This window comes from Orcinus orca, chromosome 2 (assembly GCF_937001465.1).
Source record: "Orcinus orca chromosome 2, mOrcOrc1.1, whole genome shotgun sequence".
Taxonomy (NCBI): Eukaryota; Metazoa; Chordata; class Mammalia; order Artiodactyla; family Delphinidae; genus Orcinus; species Orcinus orca.
The window spans coordinates 18,646,351-18,664,450 of record NC_064560.1 but is presented as its reverse complement, the minus strand read 5'-3'; the positions used below and the strand labels follow the sequence as shown (position 1 = coordinate 18,664,450).

Genomic DNA, 18,100 nt, shown 5'->3' with positions numbered 1-18,100 from the left:
ATCATCATTTAACAAATTCCTCCCACTACTCTTTTTTTTCTTTTTTTAAATTTATTTATTTTTGGCTGCGTTGGGTCTTCATCGCTGTGCCAAGTCTTTCTCTAGCTGCGGTGCTCAGGCTTCTCCTTGCGGTGGCTTCTCTTGTTGCACAGCATGGGCTCTAAGCGCACGGGCTCAGCAGTTGTGGCGCACGGGCTTAGTTGCTCCATGGCCTGTGGGATCTTCCCGGACCAGGGATCGAACCCGTGTCCCCTGCACTGGCAAGCGGATTCTTAACCACTGCGCCACCAGGGAAGTCCCCTTCCGCTACTGTTTTCTACAGGAATCCAACTGAGAGACTGTGTTCACCATACTGTGTGTTTTCTCTCTCCTTTACAGTGAGATTAGCCAAGGGCTGAAAAGAGTGGAAAATCCCCCAGGAGAAATTCCATGCCACAGAGCAAACTGGTTAGCAGGAGTCTGACAGAAAGAAAACATCTACCCCTAGTGTACAGGCTCAATTCGGTTCTCAAATGACACAACAGAGACAATGGCGCTTTAATTTAGGGTTATATTATACCTTCTTTTACATACTAATTCTTCTGATCTTTAGAGAATTTATGCAAAGATCAATTTTTAAAGGAAAATTTCTGATTCTCGGGGTAGAAACTACTTAGAACCAATCCAGCTGATTGGCAAAATGAGGACAGTTGCTTCAAACAGTAAATTCTAAAAGCATAACTATAAAATAAAGAAACCCCAAGGAAACCACCACCAAACAATATCCTTAGGGGTCACTAAAGGGGATTCTATTTTTATCCTGGGAAATCAAGACAGGCTAGTTGCCAACGTAAGTCTTCTTTAAAAAAAAAAAGAAAGAAGCATAAATATATCAGTAACCTACCGTCCGTCTGAGATTTACTGAGGAATATTGTGCTGGCCCGAGGATGGTCTGAAGGATTGAATTCCATGTTCAAATCTTTAAAGAAAGAAAAAGAAAATATATGAATATCCATCTGATAACTAAAGGGAGTCAAGATTTTCAATCTTAAATTACTAATACATTCAAGGATTCTGGAAAAAACCAACAGTTACTGTGCTAACAGATTCTTCTAGGTTCAACTGAGAACACTGCTATTTAGAAACTTGAGAAAGTCATACAAAAAATTAGACACTTGGCTGGAGATCTATTAGCCGAAAACTCCATTTTCTTTTTAAAAGTCTGCTCTGCACCCAGGATACTACAGAATAGCAGGACAAAGTCCTAACACGTAATTAAGGAGAGTTATGTGCTACAACTGACTCATCTAAACCCCCAGTTAAGCGAGTGATATTTCCTTGTTAAAGTGACTAAAACAGAATACCTCAGCCAAATCGGCATCTACACACTCTGCTTAATCAAGACTGTCCTTTTCTGAAAACTTAATCCTTTAGAGCAAAAGCTCAAGTTGGCCATCTGTGGGCATAACCTGGGCCATGGATGTAAGTTTTGTTTGACTCATTCATTTTCTTTCCTTTGTAAAAAATTTGAGCCAATAGATAATGATTTTTACATTTCAAACACAGACCACAAAGGAAAAAAGAAGGTCTGTGTTTCCAGCTTCTCTTGAGAAATCAGATCATTGGCAACACCAGGCCCCACCACAGCAGTCACAACTGACAGGACCTGAGACCCACCCCAGCGCCCCCAAGCGCCCAGTCCTTACCCTCTGCCTCACTTCGTACCCCTTCTTCCCCCACTGGCAAGGGGCTCTGTAATCCTGCCTTAGAACAGTCTCCAAGGGCTACAGGCTTGTCAGTCCAGTATAAACAATTAGAATCCGATCACAGAAGAGTTCTTCCAATTAAAACAAAAACAAAAAGATTCCACAGGGAAAGAATGGCTAAGCAAAACAAAAGAATAAAGTTAGAGGAGGGAAGAGAGAAGATCAAAAATAATGGAGGGACTTCCCTGGTGGCGCAGTGGTTAAGAATCCGCCTGCCAATGCAGGGGACACAGGTTCACGCCCTGGTCTGGGAAGATCCCACATGCTGCAGAGCAACTAAGCCCCTGTGCCACAACTACTAAACCTGCGCTCTAGAGCCCACGAGCCACAACTGCTGAGCCCACGTGCCGCAACTACTGAAGCCCATGTGCCTAGAGCCCGTGCTCTGCAACAAGAGAAGCCACCGCAATGAGAAGACCGCGCACCGCAACAAAGAGTAGCCCCTGCTCACCGCAACTAGAGAAATGCCCATGTGCAGCAACAAAGACCCAACACAGCCAAAAATAAATAAATAAATGAATAAATAAATTAAAAAAAAAAACGGAAAGTCAGAATGGTCTTCAAATCAGCTTCCAACATCAGAATGAAAACTATTTTGAGTTCCATTATTTCAGTAAATTTGCAAAGAAATCTAATCAACACCAATAAAACCAGATGGTATCTATCCTTAGTTTAATAGCTAACCCAGTCAAAGATAAAAGGAAAGAAAAAACAAGGATGGCCACATGTATCCAGGAGGCAACACCTGTCACAGAGACCCCTCGGCAGACCTCTGAGGTGAGGCCTCTTCCTACATCAGCCGATGGCTCGTTGCACTACAGCTGCTCACCTCCCGCTGAGGGCTTGAGGAAAGCGACACCTGAATCGCAAACGCTATCTTTATTATCTGGTCCTTCTTCTGTAACAAGTATTAAAGTTATATATTAGCGGTTTCACAGCTGAAGGCATTAAGGGATTCTGATGGAAGGAGAAAGACAGAGGAAACAATTTTTCAAACTTGCTTCCATTTGTACTAGATAAAGTTAGGCCAGAAATTTCTGGTAAAAATGAGTCTGTGAGGAGCCTGACCAGAATGCTCGCTTATGTCCCGGGTGGTTTCCTGAATGGGTGACAGGCCAGGTATCATTTCTACCCATTCAATGATACAGAGCAAGTCAGGAAGAGTTCAGAGGAGCCTTCAAGCTCTGGGCTTGACGTGATGTCACAGATGAGGCGAGTGAGGCCAAGAGAGCTAAGTGTCGAGCGGGGTGATAATAGAACGTGGGTTGGGAGCTGTGGTCTCCAGCGGCAAGTCCAGAGTTTCCCCACCGTCCCTGTTAGGCCAGACCTTGCTCAGATCCCCAGTGCCCCAAAAGGACTGGAGCCTGGAACAGGAGGGAGGTAGAGGCTGATGCGGAAGGAAATCCAGAAGCCCCTAAAGCTGGCTTCCAAGTTCTCCCTGGAATTTAAGTTTTAGGATCTAGATCCTAGATGAGATAACCAGGAAGTTTCCACAAAGAGAAAAACCAAGGACTTGTTTCTGGACACAGGGCAATGCAATGTTGCTGAGGGAAACAGATCGTCAGTTAAATTTTATGTGAAAGCACATCCAAATGTTTACACTTGTTAGGGGGCAACATCTCATGAGCTGCCAGGACATTACTTAAAAAAGGATTTAACAGCAAGTTGGTGTGCATCTTCTCCAATCCTAAGCAGATTCATATTCCATAACTGTGGCGTGCACAGTAAACCCTACGCCCAGGTGCAAGCCAACAGGCCAAGTTCCCAAGCTCCTGCAGGCCAGGCCTGAAGGGACAGAGTGCTCGGGGCGCCCTTGCTGTGAAGGAGGGCCAGCCACAGAGGCCGATTACCTAGCCTGACTTAAATATGCAAAATGGCACCAAACAAAGGTACAAGGAACTGCCAGGTGTTTCCTAAGACAGGGAGCAGCCCCAGACCTTGAAGAGAATACAGAAAGTTATTCACAGTGTGTGCTTTGGCAAGGGAACTCCAACTTTGGGGGGAACAAAAATGGGAAAAGGCAGCCTTCTCACAAGCCAAGCAAAATAAACCTGCTGTGTCACTCAAACTTACACTCCGAAGTCATGACAAACCGCTACTTTAGCCATGAAGAAATAAGTCCCCGCGCTGCAGTCAGGGATCGGGCACAACAAACTAAACTGGAGCACATCCGAGGAAGGCGACGCTCCCCGTTGGCTCAGGGATGCTTCTGAATTGCAAGAATTAAAAAGAAGAAATTCACAGGCTATTATGCTTAAAATTAGAGATTATGGATGAAATAAAGCACTCTGCTACAGTCGGTTCTGACAGTATAGTACCTATTTTGAAGTCACCACCATGTCAAGTACTCCTCCGCCCCCCAAGCCCCTCCTGGAGACTCCCAGTGCCCCAGCTCTCCCCCAGACGGGCCTTCCCAGAGCACACACAGCTCCCACCTGCCCCCATCGAGCTCCTGAAGTACCTGAGTACTAACCCACCCAGAAGAGGAGTAACTTATAAATTTTAAATATTTACTTGGCTGGGACTTCCCTGGTGGTACAGTGGTTGGGAATCCACCTGCCAGTGCAGGGGACACGTGTTCGAGCCCTGGCCCGGGAAGACCCCACATGCCACGGAGCAACTAAGCCCGTGCGCCACAAACTACTGAGACTGTGCTCTAGAGCCCGCGAGCCACAACTACTGAAGCCCGCGCGCCTAGAGCCCGTGCTCTGCAACAAGAGAAGCCCCCGCTCTCCTCAACTAGAGAAAGCCTGCACGCAGCAACGAAGACCCGACGCAGTCAAAAACAAACAAACAAATAAGTAAATATTTACTTGGCTGTGTGCCATTTCAGTGTCGTATGAACAGACGTCACTGCCCTTTCTGAAGAGTGAATCCCCATCCCTGAAAGACCCCGAGATGAGCTGGGTGGTGACACACATGGGGGCCAACAGCTCTGTAGGAAGGTCAGCACAGCCTACAGGATGACTTACAATTTAGTCACCACTAGTGCACAGGACCAGCTAGTGAACAATGAGGAAAGAAGATTCTGACCAAATCCTGCGAGAAAGAGAGTAGTATGCTTAAAACAAAAGCACTCAGGGCTCCCCTGGTGGCGCAGTGGTTGAGAATCTGCCTGCTAATGCAGGGTACACGGGTTCGAGCCCTGGTCTGGGAGGATCCCACATGCCGCGGAGCAACTAGGCCCGTGAGCCACAACTACTGAGCCTACGCGTCTGGAGCCTGTGCTCCGCAACAAGAGAGGCTGCGATAGTGAGAGGCCCGCGCACCCCGATGAAGAATGGCCCCCACCTGCCACAACTAGAGAAAGCCCTCGCACAGAAACGAAGGCCAACACAGCAAAAATAATTAATTAATAAACTCCTACCCCCAACATCTAAAAAACAAAACAAAAAAGCTCTCGAACAAAGCAATGGACTCTAAGAGTCAAAAATTTTACACTGCTTTTTTTTTCCCCCTGGCAAGGCTATACAGTTGAATTCGGTTAAACTGAACTCTACGCCAGGTATTGTGTTCAGTCCTGCTGATACCAAAAGACTACTTTGGGGTGGTAACCATGTCTGTGTCTTTACCTTTCCAGTTCTCCACACAAACTATCTCATGGTCATAAGAATGCATTCTTCATTTTCAAAGGGCTATAGTCAATTAATGGTGAGACAAAACATGTATTTAGATGCCTTCATAATGCATCACATGTTATTTCTGTCACAGAGATGCCTTCATAATTAACTGTGGAGGGGTAAATGAGCATCCTATTAGATACCACGAATATCACCACTGGGGGGTGGTCAAGGCCAGTCCAACCTGCCACACTTTTCACTCATTCAACAAACCATCACTGAGCATCTTCTGGGTACCAGGTACTGCTGAGTTCCACATCCTGAAGATACAGAATTGAACAAAACAGATCAAGTCCCTGATCTAGTAGAGTATCCTTCTAAGCTGAAGGTGAGAAGTACCAGTAAAGAAAACAACAAGGATGGAAGACCATCAAGAATATAAATTCTAAAACCCACATCCGGAAAGCTGAAAGCTGAAAGCTGACAATCCTGGAGTTCTAGGAATCATTCATTCCCCAAGGAGAAGCTCAAATGGTGGAGTAAAAGTAACACGTTTTATAATGTGGAAGATCTAGATGTGATAAGATATATATATATGTGATATGTGATAAGATATGTGATAAGATATATATAAGATCTGCTAGCTCTATGGCCTCGGGCAAACTGCCATCCTATTCCAGGTTTCGTTCCCTCAGCTATAAAGCAGGTGAGTAACACCTTACCCGGAGGAGTGCTGTGAGAATAGCAGTTATGCAACAAAAAGCAATAAGCAGGACTCGCGCCACAAAATAGGAGCCCCATAAACAATGCTATTAAAATTTTAGGGTACTGATAAACAGTGTGCCCCAGCATCTGGCTCAGTGCTGAAGACACACGTCAAACCTGGAGACAGTTAAATGTGTTAAACCTCCGTCATCCAATCTCTGCTCCCTAAGGAGTCCTGACGTTCACAACTTCGGCATTCCCTGCTGGTGACAGAGGTCCTCCTACCTCTTACAATGACAAGATGATCCATCATGACAAGATAAACCAGCCTCTGAGGCGGGGGTACTTCAGCGAGAAAAGGCAGTTTTAGGAAATGTGACAGAATTCCTAGGGTTGACTTCAACCTAATGCTTAGGAAGCAGTTTGGAACCACTTCTTTATGCTGATGATACTTACTAAGACACATGTCAAATTAAAATACTAACAGAACATTCTAAGAGTCTATTGCCAGACTATCAGGTGATAACAGAAATACTCAGTCACACTGCTTTCAGTCCACGTTTCAGCTAAGTAAAAGGCATGATAGGATTCCTTTAGTCAAAACTGAAAATAAATCTAACAGCTGGGAACCTAGTGTAATTAACAATGCAGTCAGCCCTCCATGTCTGCACCCATGGGTTCAACCAAACTTTGGTCAAAAATAGTTGGAAAAAAAAATTCCAGAAAGTTCCAAAAAGCAAAACTTGAATTTGCCACACACAGGCAACTTCTTGTATAACATTTATATTGCATATTTACAATTATTTATATAAAATTTAACATAGTATTAGGTATTGTAAGTAATCTAGAGAAGACGAAGTATACAGGAGGATGTGGTAGGTTACATGCAAATACTATGCCATTTTATATAAGGGACTTGAGCGTCCATGGATTTTGGAACCGACTCCCAGTGAATACCAAGGGATGACTATATTCTCCCATGCCACATAATGTAGTTTTTTCTGTCCTTTCCACAGATGTCACACCATTGTTCATCTCAGCTTCTAAAACAGCACCAATGCTATAAAAGAGCCGTGTGATAAAATAATGCCTAAGATAAGTGGGAGTCATAATCCATCACTGATGGTTTGGAAATTTAGAAAAAAGGAAAACAGTGCAGCAAGGCCTAAACTGTGCTGGGTCTAATTTGGATAGACGAGGAAACATAAAAGACAGCCTTTGGGGGCTTCCCTGGTGGTGCAGTGGTTGAGAGTCCGCCTGCCGATGCAGGGGACACGGGTTCGTGCCCCGGTCCGGGAGGATCCCACATGCCGCGGAGCGGCTAGGCCCGTAAGCCATGGCTGCTGAGCCTGCGCGTCCGGAGCCTGTGCTCCACAACGGGAGAGGCCACAGCAGTGAGAGGACCACATACCGCAAAAGGAAAAAAAAAACAAACAACCTGGGGCTTCCCTGGTGGCACAGTGGTTAAGAATCCGTCTGCCAATGCAGGGGACACGGGTTCAAGCCCTGGTCCGGGAAGATCCCACATGCCGTGGAGCAACTAAGCCCGTGCGCCACAACTACTGAGCCCGCGTGCCTAGAGCCTGTGCTCTGCAACGAGAAGCCACCGCAATGAGAAGCCTGAGCACCGCAACGAAGAGTAGCCTCTGCTCGCCTCAACTAGAGAAAGCCCACGTGCAGCAACGAAGACCCAAGGCAGCCAAAAATAAAATAAATACATTTATTTAAAAAAAAAAACAACCTGCAAAATCAGAGACTTCCTACCTCCTACCTCCTTTCTCTGCATTGCCAGCCCCAGGTTGATCGCTGTTCCAACAAATCATCCAAAAGATGGGCTGTTCACTTCGGCCTCGACAATATCAGTGAGTAGAGCCCAAAGGATTCAAGGATCCTGTGATCCCTTGATAGTTTGGGGAACTCCGTGGTAGAAAGTCAACTTAGATTCGAAGGCCAACTGTGGTCAGCTAACAATCCCAAACTTAATCTTAAGATGATTCCATCAGGTCTGTTTCCTATCTGTAGACAAATATTTGACATGGTCATAATCTCAAACTTTTAATTTCAATTTTAGGTAGTCATATTGCTAAATGTGACTAGGGTCTGCAAAGCAATGATGAAAAATCAACAAATAACGCCTGTTAATTTTAAATGAGATTGGCTTACTTTTATTTTTTAGTCACTATTGACCCACTGCCTGAAAATCAGTGATTATCTCCATTCGTTAGGGCCAATGAGACCAAAATACAGAGCTTGGCCCCCTGGTTTGCTCCATGCAGTCGCCACCAGGCAAGCCCCAAACCCAGGCGCCCACATCAGCATCCCTGTTTATAACTTCTGTAGCTGGTGCCGTGGCAGCAAACTGCTGTTACTACAATTCCAGTTAATTCCAAAGCCATCTTTTGTACCCCCGCCCCCGCCACCGACTCCACGTTTATTCTTTACGATTCTTTACGATTATTCTAACACACTCAGACTGGGTTATTTTCCATTCTCACTCTCCACGTTGATCCGTGAGTACATGTCCCGGGGTGCACCCCTTTCAGCCTGGGTCTGCGCCGGGACGTATGTGTCTCTGTGTGCACCTCTCTGTGAACACACATCTGACTCCCATTCATGTGCTCTCTGTCTGTCTCTCCATCTCCCTCTTTCCAACCTGTCTCTCAGTCTCTCTTCTACTCACTCTTTTTCTCTCCCCATATGTTTCCTCTGTCCGTCCCTCACCCTCTCTCCAGTCTTTCCACTGTCTCTTTCAAATATTCTGTGTTAACATGAACCAAAGGAGAGAAAGATCCTAACGTTTAAGATTGTTAAACGTTAAGACAGATTGTTCCACCAATGCAGCAGACTAGATGACCTAAAAGCTCTCACACTACAAGCACTTAGAAATGTGAGATACAACATAAGACATCCATTTAAAAGCCTAGAGCGTGTAGCTAGGGAAATGGCCGGAGGCTCTAACCAAAAAGAGAACTGGAGTCTTCCGGCAGAACAAAGGCTTCCCAGCTTTGTGAGCTGGGTCTTGGGCTTCAACCAAGGTGGCCACACGTCTTGGTTCACACCTATTACCCTGGTATAATTACTAATTCTATCCTCTTTACTTACAATGTCTTGATTTGGAAGCCACCTTGTTTTAATGTCCTGCAGGATAGGATATAAGCCAGTAGAGTGGATACAAGTTAGAAAAGATGCTTTTATATATGTCTGGAACCCTCGAAGAGCTACAATTACAACAAAAACTGAATTAGAAAAAAAAAGTTATCTATGAACCCAGATGAAAAAGGAGCTGGGCCTCAGTGGGAGAAATGTCTCCCAGCACCCCAGTAACTGGTAACCACAGGTCTGTCTGTATCTCTAACATGGTTCTGGAGTTCCCCTCTACTCTGCATGTGTAGTGCAGGGAACCCTGTGACAAGAAATTTACACCAAACTGGTCATATGCCAGTGAGATCCCTGGGTGCCTGGCAGAAGTAACTGCAAACCGCTCTGGAGAAGCCTGCGTCCCTGAACCCCGCCAGACGATGCCCTCTGAAGACAGGCTCACCATCCCAAACGGCAAGACACAGAGGAAACGATCCATCACAAGCAAGGGTCAAGAGACACAACAAATGGCGAGCCTGGCCCTAGAGAACGTGCGGTAACAGAGCTGGCTAGAGACCATAAAATAAGCATACACTGCAGTATTTAAAGTCCAGCAGAGAACAAGATAAAAAATGTACAGTTGAAAACTAGAAGACTGAATTCTGGTGAGCAAATCATGTTACTTCTCTGAGTCTCAATAAATAAGGATGATGGTAACAGGAACGCTCTGACAGGCCACTGGGTCCTGTGATGATCAGAGACAGTACACGGTAAAGCCAGTGGGATCCGGGGGCCCCACCTAAAGGCTGAGTGGGGTCTTCATCCCCTCCAGTCAGTACCAACTGAGGACAGGAACCCTGTGTACAAAGTCCAAATGCTCAACAATAATTAACAAACAAGCTGAATAATGGAAATACATAAAAGAATGATCAAGTGAAGTAGCTCTTTTCAGCTTTTTTAAAAAGGAAAGAAAAAGGAAAAGAAAAACTGGCAAGGACCAAGCATCAACTCATATGTAGATTAATTCAAAAAGAATCTCCTAGCAACCAGATCCTCCTGAGGCATGAATTAGCGCTATCACTGAAACAGGAAAAACATCACTTGGAACGTTGATATTTTAGTATCAGGCAAATAACTAGGTCTAGTATGGGCAACACTGATAAAATTGGCTATTGCAGACAATTAAAAAGTGTCCAAAATGACACCCTGAAAGCTAGTAGAGACATCTGAGTCCCCGTTATTACTTTATTCAACAGTTGACAAATCTTTATATTGAGAATCAACTCGACGTGTGCAAGAAATACAATGCGAAAGCCCCTGCGGCCCCCCAGTGTTTAGGTCTGGGGGTGGGGGAAGCAGACAGGCTGGGGCAGTGACAAGTGTTCTGCTAGGGGCAGTGCCATGGAGAGCCCAAGAGAGAGCTGAGGCTGCTGGGAAGCAAGTTACATTGCGTGTAGAGTGAGGGGTGGGGGGAGAGGGGGGCGCTGGGGATAAAAACATACACGCACAAAGAACATTCAGCCCACAAAAAAGGTTTACTTATGCATTTTAGAAGCAGGCGGGATCGAATAACATCAGGGACAAAGTTACTAATGTTGAGATTTCCCATTAACAAATCAGACATTATTTCCTCTTTCAAACACAAAACCACTGAAAGCCCATACTTGCCACAAAGAACACAGAACACAAGCAAGAGGGTGGCAAGAGATCCTCAGATCAAATTCTCACCAAGTAACACCAAGTGTTCCCCCAAAGGCAGCCACCACCAGCCATGTAAATGAGGGTTACACCCGAAGCAGATAAAGATAGTGCTAAAAACAGAAATCACAGCTATGTAAATCAGGAATTATCTGAAAGCACTTAAAGAAACTAAATAAAACAAATAAAAAACTAAAACAAGATTATAAAAGGATATCACACCAAAGACAGGAAAATAGAAGATACAATTCAGGAGACATACAGTGGAACCTACGTGTGAGAAAACCTGTTGGGTGGGTGACACACCAGGATGTGGGCACCAGGGTGCAGCACCCCAGGACTGTCAGAGGGGAGAGGAACGACCTGGCCCCTACTTGAGTCAGACAGCACAACAGAACGGATGACAGAGGAAGAGCAACTCCACCTCTGTTACAGCCACTTCTATCCCGCAGGATCTGAAGATTGTTTTCTCCGTCCCAATGTGTCATCTAGAGCACTTCTATGATTCCTGGCGGTCAAATTCATAGTCACGTCTGCAAGTGAGATCATCACCCATCGGTATTTTCCTCACTTTCAGACCTGATATATAGCTTATATTTTAGGAAGAAAAGGTTAAATCTAGAATTTACCTCCTACCTCAACCTACAACTACAACCTGCCTTTTGAACATCCCGATTCTGGGGGAAATAGAAAGAAAGGGAATACTGTGGCCTCTGAGGGTCACCTCAGACACAAGGAAATGGGATGCATAACTAATGATAAAATCTGAGATGCAACTGCCAAGGCAGAGTCGTTCTGCATTTAATCAAGTCTGTCGAGCTTCAGAGGGATGGATAACAGGCAGCCAGATGGACAAGATTTGCATTCAGAAAAGCCGCACCGGAAGATCCAAATGAATGTGCCTCAGAATCCTGCCATCAGACCTCCTGCCTGGTTTAATAAAACTTGAATTTAAACAATCACAAAACCAAAAAGGTTTAAACAATCCATTTCATTTCTAAAGCTGAATCAATACTAAGGCAGTGAGCCCAGCGTGAGAGAAGCTCGGTGCTAACTCTCTTCTGCTCCATTTGAGTGCTCAGCCCTGCTGCACATCTGGCTCCGGTCCAGGCTGCACAGAGACACGGAGAGGACGGGAACGCACATGTCTTCCTTCCAAAACTATCTGGCGAATGGTGAATGCAACTTTACAACCCTGAGCACGTGCTGAGTGCAAGCATACACACGCCAGGGTACACGACAACCCTTACTCCTCTGCAAAACCTGAGACACCTAGCCAAGGGGGACATGCAGCCAAGGACCTACCTAGTCTGCCATTAAAACGGTCACCATGACTGCAAAAGAGAAATGAGGCAGATGTACTCAGGTTCCCTGGCTTGTTAATCTAGTAAACAGTGTTCAATAAGATGGCACAAAGCCAGGGGCTCAGTACTAATCCTGGACCCTCTCCTCTCAAGACCTGGTGAGAGACCAGAGGGAGGGAGCCAGGCATTGCCGCTGAGCTCCAGGCTCCAGGGCCTGCCCAACGTCCTCAGGCGAGTGGAGGAGTAGAGGCAGTGGCCCGGGTGCTGGGCCTCCTCTCTGTGCTGGCAGCTCAGCGGCGACCCCATGGGGAGCACAGTGGGAGCAGGCCCTCTGGTAGGTTCCTTGTGATGGAGAAGAGGAGGGGAGAATGCCACATATATTCCATTTTTTCCTACCACAATCTACCAGGTTTGGTGAAATTTGATTTTTTTAAAATATTTATTTGGTTCGTCGGGTCTTAGTCTTTAGTAGCGGCATGCAAACTCTTAGTTGTGGCATGTGGGATGTAGTTCCCTGACCGGGGACTGAACCCAGGCCCCCTGCGCTGGGAACGCAGAGTCTTAGCCACTGGGCCACCAAGGAAGTCCCGTGAAATTTGGTTTTTAAGCCAATATTTTTCTCAGCATTCCAAGAAATCCATGGATCAATAAATATATCCTTGCTTTCTATTTTCGAATTTCAGTCAGCCAATGTGACTATGTTGAAAATAGGAAACGTCACTTGTCTGCATGATTCAATGAACTGTCCTTTGAGAAGAGAAAAATACTACCAGGGATTAGCTTGGATTTCAGTGATGCCTTCACCTGGTGGGGGGAAGAGGTATTTTCTTCCATAATTAGAATGTCCAAGAGAGTTCACTGAAATGTCATCCTGCCATGGTTACTATATCCAATGGAAAGGGAGAGTCTGCAGCTACATCAGGCCCTTTGAAACCCTTGGGTAAAAGAGTCACCAATACCATCCTTCTGAGGAGCTAGGAGTGATGCAAGGTTGTGTGTAAGTCACTGCCAGCCTCCTCCTCACAGCGCCCAGTGGCCCACCTCTGATCCCAGCAGGCTCGAGGTGCACAGCACCCCTCCCTCCATCCGGCCAGCAAGCAAAGGGCAAGGTTGTGAGGGGCTGAGAGAGGCGGGCAGACTGGCATCTCCAGCCGACCCTCCTCCAGGCCGCTGTGCAGATGTCCTGTGCAGGCCGCTGTGCAGACGTCCTTCAGTCTTGGGATTCTACCCTAGTGAGAGGATCTCACATGCAGACAAGGTTTTAAGCCCGAAGATGTTCATTACTGCATTATGTATAATAGGAAAAAGAAAACTGTAAATAACCTAAATGTTCAGTAATAAGGGACTGAATAGCTAGGTGGCAAATTTACTATAAGGAAAAATGTGTAGCTATTAAAATAATAATAAATAAATATTTATAAAAAGCTCACACATTTGTAATTGGGGAAATACTTCTATTTATCACGCTAAGTGAAAAGGAAGATACAAAATTTTGTACACAGTGTCACCACAATTATATGCTATACAGGTTTGGGTTTTATTGTTTTGGTGGTGGTGGTTTCATTTTAAATAAATTCAGCTTTTAAAAGTACTAGAAGAAACTACACAAAAATGTTCACAGTACTTCTTTTGTATAAGGCAAGCACAGGAGCTTCTTCTCTCTCTCTCTCTCTCTCTCTTTTTTTTTTAAACTCTTCTATATGTTCCAGTTTTTCTCTGTGGGCATATTTATTTTGCACATTCAAAATGGAGAGAGTGTTAGAGCTTCCCTTTCTAAGTATACCAGTGCTACAGAGTTTTAAATCCTACCATTAAATTTCCAACCTCAAAACGTATGGACACCAAGGAGGGAAAGGGGGGAAAGGGCGGGTAGGGTGGGATGAACTGAGAAATTGGGACTGACATATATACACTAATATGTATAAAATAGATAACTAATGAGAACCTGCTGTATAGCACAGGGAACACTACTTCACTTGGCTGTACTGTAGAAACACAACTTTGTAAAACAACTATACCCCAATTAAAAAAAAATTTTCCAACCTCAAAGAGCAAAGAAATTTACTCTAAAATGGTGGAAACTTCAGCAGCCACTTAGATGGAAAAGAGAGTTGATAGAACTTCATACCATGAAATGGGAAGACAAACATTAAAAATTAAACAAGTAAAGATTATATTTATTTACTGCTGTATAGGAATATTGTTTCATTCCAGATAAGCAAGGTTATGCTTGGTTTAAGGAAGACCAATACTACTGCAGAGCTGATACAAACTATACGGCTATTTTGGTATCTGAGAAGGAGGGGAAAAGTCTGCATGTCATTTCTCATTTCAGCAGCATTTAACCTAAAGGTATACGCAGAGATAAACAGATGTCTTAGTCATAGAACAAATTAATAATCACACAAGTCGCTCTGATCACTCTAAGCCTCAAATGTGGACTGCAGTACAAACTGTTCTCGGAGGCCACTTTCAACATCACTGCCAACAGCTGCACCTTCAATATGCAAAATCATTATTTACCATCTTTTCTCTTGACACTCAACAAGACAAGTTCTATCCTATTCTTTCACCTGTCCCCTATATAAATTAATTCTTGTAGGAACACAGAAATTATTAAACTAATGAATAAGACAAAGTATCAGTCTACTCTTGAGATACATTACTATTCGAACTATTAAAGAATTAAAAAGGGAAGACAGTATCTTATTAAACACTGCACTGTAATACAGAGCTGAAATAAAACTATCAAAATGAGTGAAAGAGAGTGGCAGAGGGCACTGCACCCAAGTTGCCGTGGGATGGACACAGGGGTTCCAGAGGGCGATGCCTGCCTGCTGGGGGTGAGGGTGGGGAGGGGAAGGTGTGCACTGACCGCTCCCCTGCCCAGGCCATCCTCGGGTGAGTCAGTAGCGACTCAGGCCTGTGCTTGGGGAGTGCATGGCCCTGGGTAACAGGTCCAGCCCTGGGCTGACCCAAGATCTGTGAGGGACAGGCCTCAGGAAGCCCCTGGGTGTGCCCGTGTCTGCTCTCAACTCACACCATAAAATGTCATTTCTCAAACCTAACCACCTCCACAGAGTGCCTTTCAGAAGGGACCCTACGAGGGGGCCAACAAAAGTGGAAGCCAATCAAACACAACCTGCCAGACAAGTACTCTTCCATTTGTTCAGCACAGCCTTATTACCCTGGCTGTGCTCTGATATCAAAAACATCTTAGACTAATCTGATTTTCTAGTTAGTTTAAGAAGAAATGGAGGGCTTCCCTGGTGGCGCAGTGGTTAAGAATCCACCTGCCAATTCAGGGGACATGGGTTGGAGCCCTGGTCCGGGAAGATCCCACATGCCGTGGAGCAACTAAGCCCGTGCGCCACAACTGCTGAGCCTGCGCTCTAGAGCCCGCGAGCCACAACTACTGAGCCCGCGAGCCACAACTACCGAAGCCCGCACACCTAGAGCCCGTGCTCCGCAACAAGAGAAGCCACCGCAGTGAGAAGCCCGCGCACCGCAACGAAGAGTAGCCCCCGCTCGCCACAACTAGAGAAAGCCCGCACGCAGCAATGAGGACCCAACACAGCCAAAAATAAATAAATAAAATAAAATAAATTTATCATAAAAACAACAAGAAATGGAAAATTACCAACTCATTCTGAATCTAAGGCTCTTGGTAACAGTTACAATTTCCCAAGCACACACACAAAAAGCTGAGAATACAGCCAGCTCTGAGCCTACCAAGCAAAACCACTACGCCCAGGCAGCTAAGCCACCTGTGAAGCAGCAAATCACTCTTCTTTCCTTCTCTCAAATTCATTCTTGTTTAGAGCAGGAGAAGTAGGGGGAGAAGATTACTTCACAATGTATATAAACACACAAGCTAATTCTGGGTCTTCTTTAAGCCGTTATCAGTAGCACCTCCTACATATTACACTCTTTTAGAAAATACTAATTAGCAGGAAGTATAAAATGTTATTTGATATAAACGTGCAGTAAATAGGTAAATTTTTTAAAAACAAAGAACCTGCAGATCATAATTACAAGAAGCATCTTAAATACATAAATGGAATGGGGTTAATTTTAAAACCAAAGGATTTTATAGCTGAGACGCCCCACCCCTGCCACCATCTTTTTAAACAAAGGAGAAGAGGCCCGGAGGAAGTCTCTCTCCAAGGTCACAGCAAGTGGGGACTAGCGTGCAGACCCCGAGCCCGATGCTCTCTCACACTAGGCTCCCTTCAGCAGCAGAATCTGCTTTAGACAAGAAATTCGACCCCGTGCATTTAATAGTGCCATTCTCCAAAGCAAAGGACAGAGAGAAAAGGAAGAAAATTAAGGAGGATGAACTTCCACTATATTTAAAATAGACATCTCTTACTAAGAAATACCGATTTATAAAATGCAAAAAATAAACAAGAAACCTCCCAGTAATACCTCCTGACAGCTCCATCTCCAGTATGCAGGATTTAAAGAGGCAGCTCTGAAGCCCCGGACCCCTGACAAGATACCCTCCCCAAGATCCCGCAACCCCAGCGCCACCATCTTCCACAGAAAAATCCCTCCACTCCTGTTTGCTTGCCTCAGTCAACTCAGGAAGCCTGCAGCCCCCAGGCCGCCCTCACTATCCCCTCTCAGCCCCAGAAGGCCCCACACCACCGCCACTGTCTGGCAGCTCCCAACTCCCAAAACACACGTCCTTCCTCAGCAAAATGCCCTGTGTGTGCTCCCACACCTCCCCGCTCTGAGCACCACGTCCCTACACTGTCGGGGGTCTTCTCTGGAGCCTCGCTGTCCCCTTCGAAACCAATTCCTTCTCCCCTCTGGCCCTACCCAGCACCCCCAGCTGCCCTCTCTCCCTGGGTACTTCACCATAATATCTAGGGATTTCAACATCTAGCTAAGCGAACCTTCTACTCCCTTGACCTCCTGTCCTCTGTGACCTTGTCCTCCTGGGCTCTGCCTGGGCTCCTGCCCCCATGGTTACCCACCCCAGACCTGTGGTCACTAGTAACAACACTCCTTGATCTCAAGGCCAAGCAGCCGACTCCACCCACTGCCTCCCACCTTCCCAGCTAACTCCCTCTGCCACACCAACCCCTTCACCTCTCAACACATCAAGACCATATGCACTATCTTGAGAACGAAAAATGGAGCCGGAGGAATCAGGCTCCCTGACTTCAGACTATACTACAAAGCTACAGTAATCAAGACAGTATGGTACTGGCACAAAAACAGAAAGATAGATCAATGGAACAGGATAGAAAGCCCAGAGATAAACCCACACACATATGGTCACCTTATCTTTGACAAAGGAGGCAAGACTATACAGTGGAGAAAAGACAGCCTCTTCAATAAGTGGTGCTGGGAAAACTGGACAGGTACATGTAAAAGTATGAAATTAGAACACTGCCTAACACCATACACAAAAATAAACTCAAAATGGATTAAAGACCTAAATGTAAGGCCAGACACTCTAAAACTCTTAGAGGAAAACACAGGAAGAACACTCTATGATATAAATCACAGCAAGAACCTTAGAGAAATGGAAATAAAAACAAAAATAAACAAATGGGACCTAATGAAACTTCAAAGCTTTTGCACAGCAAAGGAAACCACAAACAAGACCAAAAGACAACCCTCAGAATGGGAGAAAATATTTGCAAATGAAGCAACTGACAAAGGATTAACCTCCAAAATTTATAAGCAGCTCATGCAGCTCAATATCAAAAAAAACAAAGAACCCAATCCAAAAATGGACAGAAGACCTAAACAGACATTTCTTCAAAGAAGATATACAGATTGCCAATAAACACATGAAAGAATGCTCAACATCATTAATCATTAGAGAAATGCAAATCAAAACTACAATGAGATATCATCTCACACCAATCAGAATGGCCATCATCAAAAAATCTAGAAACAATAAATGCTGGAGAGGGTGTGGAGAAAAGGGGAACCCTCTTGCACTGTTGGTGGGAATGTAAATTGATACAGCCACTATGGAGAACAGTATGGA

At 45.1% G+C, this 18,100-nt stretch overlaps 1 protein-coding gene across 1 annotated transcript in view; it reads right to left on the bottom strand.

Annotated features, from left to right (window-relative positions):
* Positions 1-18,100, bottom strand: part of CCNY (cyclin Y) — a 126,964-nt gene that overhangs the window by 31,113 nt on the left and 77,751 nt on the right. The window contains exon 2 of the mRNA XM_004275887.3: positions 884-958. Within this exon, the coding sequence (XP_004275935.1) occupies positions 884-958 (75 nt within the window). The remainder of the gene's footprint in view (positions 1-883; positions 959-18,100) is intronic.